Here is a 13046-nt window from a genome sequence, read left to right as displayed (position 1 = left end):
CAGCAGGTGAATAGACCTGTGCAGTAAGTGTTGCATGGCCTTGATGAGATCTGGTCTTCTCTCTCCACTTAAATAGGTTTTCCGCTTTCAATCATCACTTGAATGGTAATTTTAAACATTTTCCATAGGAACTTTTTAAAACCATGCCAATATATCTTTTTTTATTATGGCCAACATTTTTATAGCATAACATTTTTGCGTGAACTACCCCTATGAAGAGGAAAATACATCAATGTGAAGGCATTGACTTACATTGTATTCAGTAAAAGAAAAGTAAAACATATTCTGAATACAGATTTTGCACACCAAGATGCATGGTATCTTTTGCATTCAAAGATGGCAGCTAGTTTTGGCTCGATTCCAGAGAGCTTCCTTAGAGACAGTCAATCAAGATGGCTGCCTCCATGGAAGAGATCAGAGAGTTCCGAGATGGGCCGAAATGGGTGGGATAGTAGCATGGCTAGGAGCAGGTAATGGGAGGGATTCAATAACCGAACTGTGTATACCTCCTCAAACGTCATCTCCATTGAAACACATTACAGACCCTCATTCAAAGTCCATATTTGAAGTTGATTGATTGATTTATAGAGCGTTTTACACCAAGGCGCTGTCTTATGTAAAAGCTCTTATTTTAATGACAATAGCTTTTGCTTAAAGGTAGCGCTTTCAGCACCACCTAATAGCCCAAACAACAACAAAATAAATAGGAAAAAGGGATTTATAGACAGTTCACTTTGAAATTGAAAATGTAATTTAAGAATCAGCCTAACCCGAAAATACAATACTATTAACAATCCAATTAAGAACAAGAGATTGTTATACCATTTTTTCTTTCAGGTCAATATTTTCACTCCTAAGGAACGCAGATTCTTTCTGTGCATCTTTGGTTACAGTTTCAGCATCACTGAGTGATTGCTTTAATTGATGGATTTCCTCACAAAATCTATCAGTGCTGCCCTGGAAGAAAAAAAAAAGAAGAAACCATTGTAATTTAGTTCTGTGCAACAGTGTCGCTCATTACTGGTAATCTGAGAAGGCTGTTGGAATGTAATTTTATCTAACACCATACCATCGAATTATATGCAACGAAAAGCCTTACCATCGAAGTACCCTTTCATTGACTATAATTTGATGATAGTATCGAAATTAATAATATTTGTTTTTTGCACTAGGGTTACATTAGGGTTAGGGCTGGGGCTAGGGTTAGATTAAGGGTAACATTAGGGTCAGGGTTAGGGTTACATTAAGGGTTACATTAGGGTTACATTAAGGGTTACATTAGGAGTAGGGTTGGGGGGTTACTCCCTCCCCTCAATATACAAAGAAAACGTTACAAGGAGCTGGCCAGTGCCGAAATTTCAGCTCCATGTGACGTTTTAACGTTACAAAAAAATGCATTGAAATGCTATCTTTTACATGTAAAAGTGCATTTCCATTGAAACCAGTCCATTTATATTTTCGATGGACTGGTTTAGATGGAAAAGCACTTTCACATATAAAAGATAGCCTGTCGATGCATTGGTATACAATGTTTTGGTTTCGATGCTGTGGCATTTCGATGCTAGAGTTTCGATGAAATAACTAGGAATCCTGTTTGCGTATTAATTTTTTGCTACTTTGGGGGATTGGGGGATTTTTTTCAGTTGCACTGTGAGAGGGAGATCTGGAGGATTTAAGCCTGCATTTAGTTCAGGGACAGGACGGAGCACGGTGTGCAGCAGCATAGATTTTTTTAAATAAAAGCAGGCCTATTGTGATATTTCTGTACATGGCTTCGCCTGCATATGTTCCCCACCCCACCCCACCCGTCAATCCTTTGAACAGTGTGGAACCCTTTCACCTTATTAGCAGGTGAAGAGGTAGGAACAAAGGGGAGTGCACTAGGAATACATGAGTCAATATGAGGAGTAACGCGTACTTACCTCTCCATTCCATCCCCTTTCCTCCATAATAAATGGGAGATTGTGAATAATCCTAAAATGCAGTGTGTGATTGGAACCAACTACTGGCCAACAAGGCTTAGCAGAACAGCTGGTCTGAAAAACCCCTTTTGATGTTGAGTTGGTGTCCAAGGAGTAATGATTGTAGTAAGCATGGGATAGTGGCTTGCAGATTTCCAGTGATGGATCTAGGCACAGAAAAGCCATCAAAACTACCTTTACTCGCACCAGAAAGAAGAATCGTCAGCTTTGTCAGACTAAAGGCATCTTCTACCAACACTTTAGAATGGCCCCTTCGGATACCTTAAGACTGGGAGAGGAGCTTCTAAAGTTCACAAAGTGGTGCTTCGAAGACCTCAATGGCAGATCACTGCAGGCAGAACAAGGTCCCTTGCCACATCCAAATCAGGGCATGTGAGTTCTTCCTCAGAAGCATATTTAAAACAGTTTGTGAAATTGCCCGGTTTGGGTGAAATAGAAAAAAATCTTGGGAAGCAGAAGGGGGTGCATCCACCTCATTTCACACATCCAATGCCTGGATCTCACTTACTCACCAAGCCACAGTAACAGCCACAAAGAAGGCAGTGTTTTGATAGGCTCAGAGCTTGTGAGGCCACCTAGATAGAATAGAGCACCCACACAGGATTCACAGCCCAATACATGGGGTGCAAACTAAGCAGCCTGTGGAAATGTCACTTTACCAGAAAATTAGACAGCAAGAAGATCCTATTTCCTATATTGAGGAAGGTGCCAATGACCGAAATATATGTGTGGCAGGAATTAAGGGTATGTCCAGTCTGGGCCAGATAAGGCAAAGGAGAGAACCTAATTCAGAGAGGAAGGAGATGATTGACTCCTGCCTCTAGAAACCAATGGCAAAAGCAGGTGGCTGGCATAATGTGAGCAAACTTTTGCTTGCAGCCTTTAAAAGGTCGATAGAAGCAGTACAACCATTTGAAGATAGTACTTTTACAAATGAAATCAACACTTCTGGCACTATTTGTGGGCAGGATTAGTAGATTTTTTAAAAAATCTTAAAGCGATTGGCATGTTAGGCCACTGGAAAATTGGCAGAGGGTAAACATTAAGACGTGAAAATCATTTTTATAATAACTGCGTGTACCCTTTTAAAGAAAAACGTGGTTCATCTTCGTCTCTTCCTAGCTCGCTGCCATGGAGTCTTGACCTGGCCCCGATCAGACCGGTAACGCTTTAAACCTCTATGAGGCTCATCCCTTTTCCAACTGCTAAGCAAGCAACGGTTTCTGGTGTTGGCTTGGTTATGGCCAGCAAGGGACTTTGCTGTTGTCATATGAGCCTTTAAGGTACCAATTTCTGGATGGATAAAAGCTGTAGTCCATTAAAAGGAAAGACCACAAATTTGGTACTTTTGAATGAGAACTTTTTTTCAAAATGGCACTTGTTAAAACTTACGCCCAGGCACATGCAGTTTTTCGTCCAGAAATTGGCATCCATTTCCTTGCTGAATGCACAAACCTGGTGGGTTAGTTCAAACGTTCTGCACTTCCTCCAGCTCACAGGATGGTTAGGAATTCATACTGTATCTGGTCTTGTAGAGCGCACCAGAGCCCAGGTTTGTGCCAGAAGAGGCAAAAGAACCTAAAGTTCATCATCTGCAAGACTCCCATGGAAGGGTTTAAGAGGAAGAAAGGTATCCTTCCGTAATGCCAATGTCTGGGTCTGAAGACTGAGCATCTATGGGATCAGGCAAAGGAGGCCCGATGTCTGCTTCTGTAGTAATCTGTGGATCCTGCAGAATCAGAGATTGATCTGTAGAAGGTGAGAACAGTTCCACTGGTGAAAGGAGTAGGCTTTACGCCCTTAATTACTTGAGAAAATCTCCTCCTGGGTGAAGCCATCATTGCAAATACATTTGACTTCAATGGCTACTGCAAGGAACCTTGTGGTCCGTCATTGGAGCCAGAATAGGCCCAGCTGAAAGGCTGTGTGCAAAGGCTGCACAGCCGCTAGTCCACTATCCACTGAAGGGTCTGTCAAATGTGTAAAGAATAAAGAATAATTGATAAAGTAAGGGTACCTGAGGAACGTGACCCATCACTTAACCTTTGCTTTGGGATACAATCTGCCCCCAGAGTAAACAAAAAGTAGGGCTCCCGGAAGATGGCAAGTCCTTGATCTTTAGGGGAGGATTCCGACTCCTCGGATGAGTGAGGAAAACGCTGCAGGAGGACGCGAGGCAAATGATTTACGGCTCTAGACTACCCAAAGCATCTCAAGTTTTCAAACACTATGTTTAACTCCAACTACTTTCACTTGCTTGAATGTGCCTTCTGACAAAATCTTCATATGTTACGAGCAACAGGCAGGGTATTGGGGTACCTAAAAGACCAATGCCAACCTTCATTTTTGGCAGAGAGACTTTGGATTCTGCAGTGGAAGTTGGTGAAAGTCTTGCTCCCATCATTTGAGCTGCACCTGCCGAGTGATAGGAAAGCATATAATGCACAGAGGGTCAAGGGCTGAGCCACCATAAGGAACGCTAGATAGAGGGAGACTGTTAAGGTTCACGGCAAAAAATCCCCACTGCTCAATCATTTTTTTTAAATCTTTTTTTTTATTGAAATTTTGATTTGCATGCGGTTCATATGATATGACATCAGGACATCGGGTAAATCGTTCATTGAAAGACATTACATCAAAAATTAATTTTTTACAAACATGTAACTGTATAATTGTTCTGCTTAACGTAGCTGTTTAATCAATAGGTGCAGGTTAAGGATTAAAAGGAGGGAAGAGTATAGTGAAAGAGAAGTGAAATAGAAAAAAAAAAAAAAAACAAAGTTAACACAATGCCAAACATGGTTTCATAAGGTGTTCCCGAAGCAACGGCTGAAAGAACATCTGCTCTTCATCTGACACATAGTTCAAAAATGGCCCCCATATTCGTGTGAACTTATGCAATATCCCCTCTGCCGTAGCTGTGAGCTCCTCCATCCCCAGCAGCTCCTAAACCTTCACCCACCAGTAAAATGTGGTTGGGCCATCTACAGTTTTCCAGAAGCGCGCTTGTGTAATTAGGGCTGCTGTGAGCAATTGAGAGGTCAACTGGGCTCTGGGGCCCATCATCCAGGACATCCCACAATAACACTACTCGTGGGTCCATGGGGAGCAAGGCGCCAGTGATTTCTTTAATTTTGGATCGTATCTCCAACCAGAATGATTGTATGACTGGGCAATGCCACCACATATGGGCTAGGTCGCCTCGCTCCCCACACCCATGCCAGCATGTAACAGGATAGGTAGAGTTCATCACATGTAGTCGTCTTGGGGGTAGGAACCAACGGAAGAAAAGTTTAAGGGCACCCTCCTTTACAGTGGTGCATCGGGAGCTTTTCTGGGCTCTACACCATATCCTCTGCCAAGACTTCTCGGAGATCTCCAAACCTTATTCCCTCTCCCATGCCATCATGTAGGGGAGATTATTTTCCAGCGAAGCATTTTCTAGGAGCCTATAGCAAGTAGCCAAGTGTTAGGTAAGATTTCCACAGAGCTGGTAAATCTTCCTTTCCTGGTTCAACTCCAGAACTTTTTGCTTTTCTAGTGGGATATTTTTCATTAATACCTCCATGAGTGGGAACCTTTCTCCACACTCACCTAATCTTTAACTTATGGGTGTCATTTTAAGACTCTCCATAGTGTCTTTTTAAAGTTATCATGTCTAACAACTTATTGGCAATAAGTGCCTGTTGTTGCTGGGTTGCCCTAGGGGCTCCCCATTTAACTTTCTTGTGCTAACCTTGAGTGAACTACAGTTCCCAAGGGTGGAAATTATCTTTGGATCCCTTTTACATTTTATTCTGTGAAACCAGCACACCCCATCTTATGTGGAGTGCTGGGGAGATGCAATGTATCCCCTTTCACATTAAAACTAACAATTCTGTTACAGTGACAAGCTTACCTTTCATGACTTGGGGCAGTGATACCTTTTACTAATTTGGTGCACCTTTACCGCGGGCTGTGATCACAGCTGCAGTAAAGGCACCTAAGGGTGATCATTTTACCAAAATGGCCCTTGTCTTCTTTTTCTGCCATTTTAGTGTTTCTTGTCGTTTCGTGTTCCTTCCCCTGACATCCAGGGCGGGAAATTCCTTTGTTTGAGTTTTGTCTTTGGTGGGAGTCCCCTGGACACCCTTCCCAGGCTCCAGTCAGTCTGCAAGCACAGGAAGTGGGGGAGGAGTCCAAAACTTCCCCCTCCTTTGTCTTAAGCCTTCCTTCAACTGGGCCAAATCCCAGTGGGGGGTTGGCTGTCCTGAATGGACAGCCAGACGCCCCTTTCTTGTAAAATGTGGGGCGAGAATGCAGAGGTTGTGTTGCAGTTCCTGATAAATACTGGAAACCTGGAAGCTGAATGTGGACCACTGGAACAGAAAACCGAAGATGACAAAGGAAAAACGGCAGGTAGGATTTCCAGCGACCGGAGAGCCTGCTGTGTAACCGGAGCCTGCTGCAGCCCTTCCTTCCGATCGACCTGGGGTCTCTGAAAACGAAGACCCGAAACCAGAGCCTGGTGAGACCCACTAGACTCAAGACGACCTGCATTTTGAGCCATCCCATGGGTTGCTGCGACCTTGCGTTCTTGCAATACCCCAATACCCTGGGACCTCCAGCCACTGTGCGGAGCACGGTCTTCCGAATTCCGAATCTCGCTGAAACTTGGTGGGCATCCTGGTCTATCTCCAGAGACACGTATCGAGTCCAAAAAGTCCCCTCACAAGAGTGCTGGACCTTTTAAACGACGAGAATTCAACCGCGATTTTCTGTCTTCTTCTGTGCTCCTTGAAAAGGTGCCAAACTCGCAGAACCGCATTCAGCCGCGAGAGAAATCTTGCCTAGAGCCTTCTCCATCGATCCCTGCTGCAAAGTTCCTTCTGAGGTCTTGTGTTCAGTCTCCAGGACACGGAATTCACTGACCGGGTATTTGGCTGCAGTCCCTGAAGTTCTCCTGCTGCAATCTCTTCTTCATTGCTGAGGTACTGTGTTGGCTTGGGTATATACTTCCCTTAAGCCTGTTGGGATTTCTGTGTAGTCCTGGGGTGTTTTCTGTGATTGGGAGGTCCCTCGTCCAGTACACCCAGTCCCACTGCTAGAATCCTGCTGGGGCTTCTTCTGTGAAGCCCCTGGACCCTCTCCTAACCCTAGAAGTAAAGTACTCACTTGTTTGCCAGTTTTCCTAAGGAAACTCTGACTTTTGCTCCTAAAGAACTTATTCTAACACTGCCTGTTGGTCACTAGTCCTAGTGACCCCCCTTCTGCTACTGATAACACTCATGCTCTAAGGGAAAGACTTTGAAGGGATTGGGACTTCTGCCTAGAAAAGAAATCAAGTGTTTTACTTACTTGTAAAGAGTTGGTTAGTTGGTAACTGTAATTTTAAGAGTGAACAGTTACAAAAGTTCTTACTGATCTTGAATGTGTGATGCACTATTCTTAAAAGTATGGTTAACATCTTTTCTTCCTTAGCCACTGTTTTACCAGTCTAAAAGAAAGTAGATGTGCAGGTATTTTACTCTCCTGTGATTAGGTTGTGCCTCTTTACAAAAGTAATGTGTTGGTTTCACCAGATTATTACTGTAGGGTCATTGTATGAGTGTCCTCCAACTGTTGGTATCACCAGGTTAGTCCTGTTAGGATAACTGTATGAGTGTCCCCCAACTGGGTCTTGCTTCCCCTGACTTGCTGCTAGCCTGTCCTTAAGTCTACATTAGGTTGTTGCCTACCTAGAATAACTATTCAGTAAAGTGTGACATTGGGTTTTACTTTCCCCTTCATTGTGAAGTTAAAGTAAGTGGGTTTTACTTAGCTTGTGTTAGCTGTGTGCCATCCAAAACAAGTTACCAGAGTTATTGCTTACCTCAATCTGGGGTTCCCTGATTTCCAAAGCATCTGTAATTGTACATTACATCCTTAGGTTTTACTCACCTGGTATAACTGTGTGTTATGACAAAAGTAGTTATAGGTTTTTACTGCACCTAGAATAAGTGTTTCACTATTCACCAAAAGTATATTGTCCAGTGGACTGTTTATGTAATTTGTTCCAAGAGTCACTGTACAACTGGAAGGGCCTACTGTCCTTGTATTACCAAAAAGTAACCATTGGTCTTTTACTCCCAAAGAATAGGCTTGACCTACACTTAATGTGTATAACAAGGTTTTTGACTTCCCTAGAACTACTGTTAGGTGTTCCAAATAAGGTCAATACTTGGGTCTGAGTACTTTCAAGTATAGTGTTGTGTTTTATATTGTGATTTCATATAATGTGTTAGTACTTACTTAACCCCTAGATTTTTCTGGGCCTACCTGTATTTAAATAAATCCTTTATTTTTACAATACATAGTGTTTCAGTGTTTCTTTGGATCATTTGTATTACAACGTTCACTTGTACTGTATCTACTGCCCGCTCTCCCTCCTAAAATAAGCCTGGCTGCTCTGTCTACGCTACCCCGAACTCAGGTCGTACAGCCTTATACTAAGAGTGGAGTCTTGTGCTGCCTCAGTAGAATGGTTTTACTAAACCCTTAGTTGGACTTCAGAAAAACTGTCCTAACACCAACCAATGGGTTGGTTGTCCTTCCAGGACTTTAAGTTCTATTCCCGTTGGGGTTCTGGAGGCTGCTTGTCGTATGGCTGTATTGGTCAGCCAGTGGCGGAGTTTTATGTATATGAAACGCTCGGATTCAAGCAGCTTGAATTTCTCCTTGCATTTTACGAAGGTTAGGGGTTCCCGATCCTCATATAGGTCTCGCAGTCTCAGAGGCTCATCAGACTTCCAGAGCTGGAACGATCTAGCCTGGAGGCCCGGTGTGAAAGCTGGGTTTTGGGTAATGGGTGAGTGCGCCCAGTCCCGATTTGATCCCTCTTTGTGCGGAGGCTTTATCCCAGCTCTGAAGCGTCGTTAAGGTGGTAGGTAGCATCATGCCACGTTGTTTATGAATTTCCCTGGGGAGAAATGGAAGATGAGCCAGGGGGAAGGGGGCTGCGGCTAGCTCGATATCTCGCCATTTAGGAGCTTCAACTGTTCCCACCCAACTCAGCATTGCGGCAACCTGGGCTGCTCGGTAGTACCGCGGGATCGAGGGGAACCCCAGGCCGCCCAGCATTTTCCCTCTTGTGAGAAGCTTGCAAGGAATTTAGAGTTTTTAGCCCTGACATACAAATTGGCTCACAGCTTTCTGCAAAGCAAGGAGGTCCCCTTCTGGGATCATCGTTGGATTCACTGCAAACCCCAAGACCGCTAAAAATTGAGCTAGAAGTTCAATTAGGGCTGGGAGAGAACAGAGCATTATTCAAGAAGCAGAGCACAGCATCTGCGTATAGGGAAGCTTTATGGCATTGTCCACCATATTTGAAGCCTTGGATTTTCGGATGTAGGCGTATCCGGTGGGCTAGGGGCTCCATAGCCAGGGCAAATACCAGGAGGGACCGAGGGCAACCCTATTCAGTACCTTTGCCCAAGGCTATAGGGGGAAGACCATTGCAAGTTGACCTTAACGCGGGTCGACAGGATTTAAAATTTGAGATGATCAGCTTAGAGAGCCTCAGGCCAAAGCCGAATCCCCTTAGAGCTAATTTCAGGTATTCCCAGGACATGCTGTCGAAGGCTCTGTGAGCGTCTACGGATAACAATGAAAGCTTGCCAGGGATTCTGGGGGCTAGGGCGATTTCGCAGCAAATGTTGTTGCGTGCTGAGCGGTTTTGGATAAAACCTGTCTGGTCCTTATCTAATAGCGTCGGGAGGACATCCCCAAGACGGCGTTCTATTATTTTGCTGAAAAGTTTTGCGTCTGTGTTGTGTAATGCAATAGGGCGATAGGACCTGCATTCTGTGGGGTCTTTACCTGGCTTCAGGATCAGTGTGGTAGCGGATTCTGCCATGAATTGTGTTACAGACCCATCGGTTATTAAGGCGTTAAAGAGCTTCATCAGGTGGGGAATTAGGATTGTATAGAATTTATTTGTGAAGCCATCGGGGCCCAGGCCAGAGGGATCGAATTGCCAGCTCGATTTCCTCGGGAGATAGGGGCTCTTCAAGAGAGCCCCGAAGTGCCTGACCGATCTGTGTTAGATGCGCATTGAGTATAAACTCCTCGGCAGTTTAAGGGGCAACGTGGTGGGGGGAGGAGTGCTCCGTGAAGAAGTCTTCGACAATGCAGAGTTTTTACCCTCCTCCGAGAAGACACATTCCCCATTAGCGTCTCTTAAGGTTTCTATGCGATCACGCCTGGTTTGATTTTTTCAGTTTTGCAGCCAGAAGCTTATTGGCCTTGTCCCTTTCATATAACAGTACTGCTTTGTACGCATAAGAGTGTATGCTGCTCGCCCCATGTGGAGCGCCTCTAGAACTTTCCGTGCTATAGGCAGGTCTCAGAGAGAGCGCTGGGATCCTTTTCCCCCTGGCATCGCCTCTTGTCTTTGGACCTCTATCTCCAGTTGGGTCTGCAGCTGCTTCCTGACACTCCCTCTCACTGCCATTTGATCTATGATATGGCACTGAATTACTCCCTTCCCAGTGTCCCACACTGTCGTATCCCACCTCCCCGGTGTCGTTCTCACTAAAGTAGAGCCTTATGGCTTCTGAAATGTGGGATAGAATAAGGGGGTCTTCCAAGAGATGCTTATTCAGTCACCAGGGCGGTTTGGGTGATTGAGTCGCACAGAAGGGGGGGGACCCCATCGTGAGCATTACTGGGGCGTGATCTGAAAGGGCTTTTGGAGAATCTCGATGGCGATTGTCTGAGATGAGTGTGTCAGAAATGAGAAACATGTCCAGTCGGGAAAACCCCTTGTGTACGGCTGAGAAGAAAGTGTAGTTGCGTTCCTCCCGGTGGAAGAAGCGCCACGTCTCTATGAGTGAGTGTTTACGCAGAAGCATGGTGAGTGCTATGACATTTCTTTCTTTGTTGGGGGTAGATATTTATCCACTAAGGGGTTAACCACTGTTAAAATCTCCCCCAGAATAAGGTCCCCCTCAGTATGTTCCCCCAGTGTCTTATATACAGAGGCAAAAAATAGCTCTTGATGGGCGTTCGGCGCATACAGCGAAACCAGGGTCACCTTGCGCCCAAAAAGCATTGCTACCAACAATATATATCGCAATTTCCCATCCTGCAGTTCTTTCAGAACATTCAAGGGGGTACCCTTGAGCACCAGGAATGGCAACCCATCGTTTCTTCAGGCCGCTGGAGGCACAAAACATGATGGGGTACAGTTTTTTTATTGAGACGGAATTCATCTGAGGGCAAGAGGTGGGTCTCTTGAAGGAACAGGAGCAAGGAGTTAAGGGTGGCCATTCTATGGAGCGGTGCTTTTCATTTCAGGGGGCAATGTAGGCCTTGTACATTCAGGGTGAGGCAATTAATGTCAGGGGTCGCCATTCTGAGATCACTCGGGTGGTTGCATAGCACTATAAATGGCTGTACCCCCCCCACCAGAGGGCTGGCCCCTGAGGTCTCCTGCTCCTGTGTGTTAGGGAGAATTCTCATTCTATGGCTAATTTCCCTCACCTAGTGGGTCCCCCAGCAGCTTTGCTGGATTTCTGGAGTTTATTTGTTCCACGTGGTAAGAGTGTGAGCCTTTTTCCCAATCTTACATGTGTTTTGCTATTTGTATTTTGACGGACTGAATGATTGTGGGCTCTGGAGTACACCACTTCTTGACCCCACTGTTTTTGTGTGTTGCACAGCACCTTCCGTGCAGTGACACAGGGTTGTCTTTTAGACTTCCCACTGACTCCATTTTCTGGGGACGACTACTGTGCCCCAGAAAAGGTAAAGTTGCCATTAACTTTACATAGTCACTTTACCACAGATCCAGTACATCCCATCTTATATGGAGTATTGGAAAGGGTTAAGCCCTTTTTATCTGCGTCTCCTGGAGCTTTGTTTCGCTCCCTTAACATTGAGACTTGGCTGGTGGCAGTGGTATCTACCCTAACTTTTCTACCACGTGGTAATGTTTTAGGCTATTTTAGTAGCCACAAACTTTAAACCCGCTTGACCAAATACTTATTATTTCGGCTCCGTTTGGGTTTAATCGCCATTTCTTTTTGTTAAAATCCTTCTCGTGTTTTCCTTTGCGCGGCAAACCAGGTTTGCCTTCTTTGTTCACCGTCTTTTGGCAGGCTTCTCTCAAGAAGCCCTCCTTTAGGCGCCTGGGTGTCTAGGTGGGCTGAATGTGAGGGAGGCGTGTAGTCACCCCCTGCACAGGGTATCCTTGGAAACCAAAGTCGTACTTTGTCATGATTGGCTGAGGTCGTTGTCCGGGCCGGACAGCCCCCCTGCTGGGTGATTGACAGCCAGGCTGTGTGAATGGGGGATTTTCACATAAAAGGCAGGACTCTTGGGCTGGAAGACAGAGTCACCACTGGAACTGCAAGGAACCGAAGAGAAGCGGAAAAGAAGACGGCTGCTGCAACTACCAAGTCCTGGTGGAGCCCTGCTGCAGTCCTGAGCCATCTACCCTTAGACAAGTGAAGATCCAGTCCAGAGTCTTCTTCCTTTGAGCTTGGAGGGATTAACCAGCTCGTCTTCCACAGGCAGAAGATCGTCTTCTTGGTCGAAATAACTGCACACAGCTGTAGTGGTCCGGATAGCCATCTGAAGAGCCTCTCCTGTTTTAAAGGAGCGCACCTTTTATTCACTGTTGCTTTTGCTGCTGCTGGCCTCATCCCTGGGTAGTGCAGATCGTTCCAGACGTCGTCCTTCCTGCCCCCACAACTGAAGGCACTGGAACCGTGAGTCTGCAGGAAGGAACAAGTTACTTACCTGTAACTGTTGTTCTCCAGCATGGGTCTGGCATGGATTCACATGCTCATGAATATGTCCCGTCAGGCCGGGAATCCTCGGTATAGAAAAAAATCAGTATCAGTTTAGTTTCTGATCTGTCTTTCTCTGTAGTAACCAATCACTGGTCTCTGGGTCATACTGCCCCCAGCCAATGACTGCCCTCTCCCTAAGCCCCGCCCCTGGCAGCCATCCTCAGATTTGGTAGCACGTGAAGTGGCAGTATGACCAAGTGAAGAGCCGCAGAGGGGTAGGCGGGAGGGTTCGCATGTGAATCCATGCCAG

General features: G+C 45.4%; 1 protein-coding gene across 5 annotated transcripts in view; it reads right to left on the bottom strand.

Moving 5' to 3' along the window:
• CENPE (centromere protein E) overlaps positions 1–13046 on the bottom strand; it is a 2471681-nt gene that overhangs the window by 1730061 nt on the left and 728574 nt on the right. For all 5 annotated transcript variants that reach the window (XM_069630970.1, XM_069630968.1, XM_069630972.1 and 2 more), the window contains one exon: positions 823–957. In XM_069630970.1, the coding sequence (XP_069487071.1) occupies positions 823–957 (135 nt within the window). The remainder of the gene's footprint in view (positions 1–822; positions 958–13046) is intronic.

Source organism: Ambystoma mexicanum, chromosome 6q (genome assembly GCF_040938575.1).
Source record: "Ambystoma mexicanum isolate Mex_15411 chromosome 6q, UKY_AmexF1_1, whole genome shotgun sequence".
Taxonomy (NCBI): Eukaryota; Metazoa; Chordata; class Amphibia; order Caudata; family Ambystomatidae; genus Ambystoma; species Ambystoma mexicanum.
The sequence above is the reverse complement of the archived record's forward strand: the minus strand, read 5'-3'. Positions and strand labels throughout refer to the sequence as shown.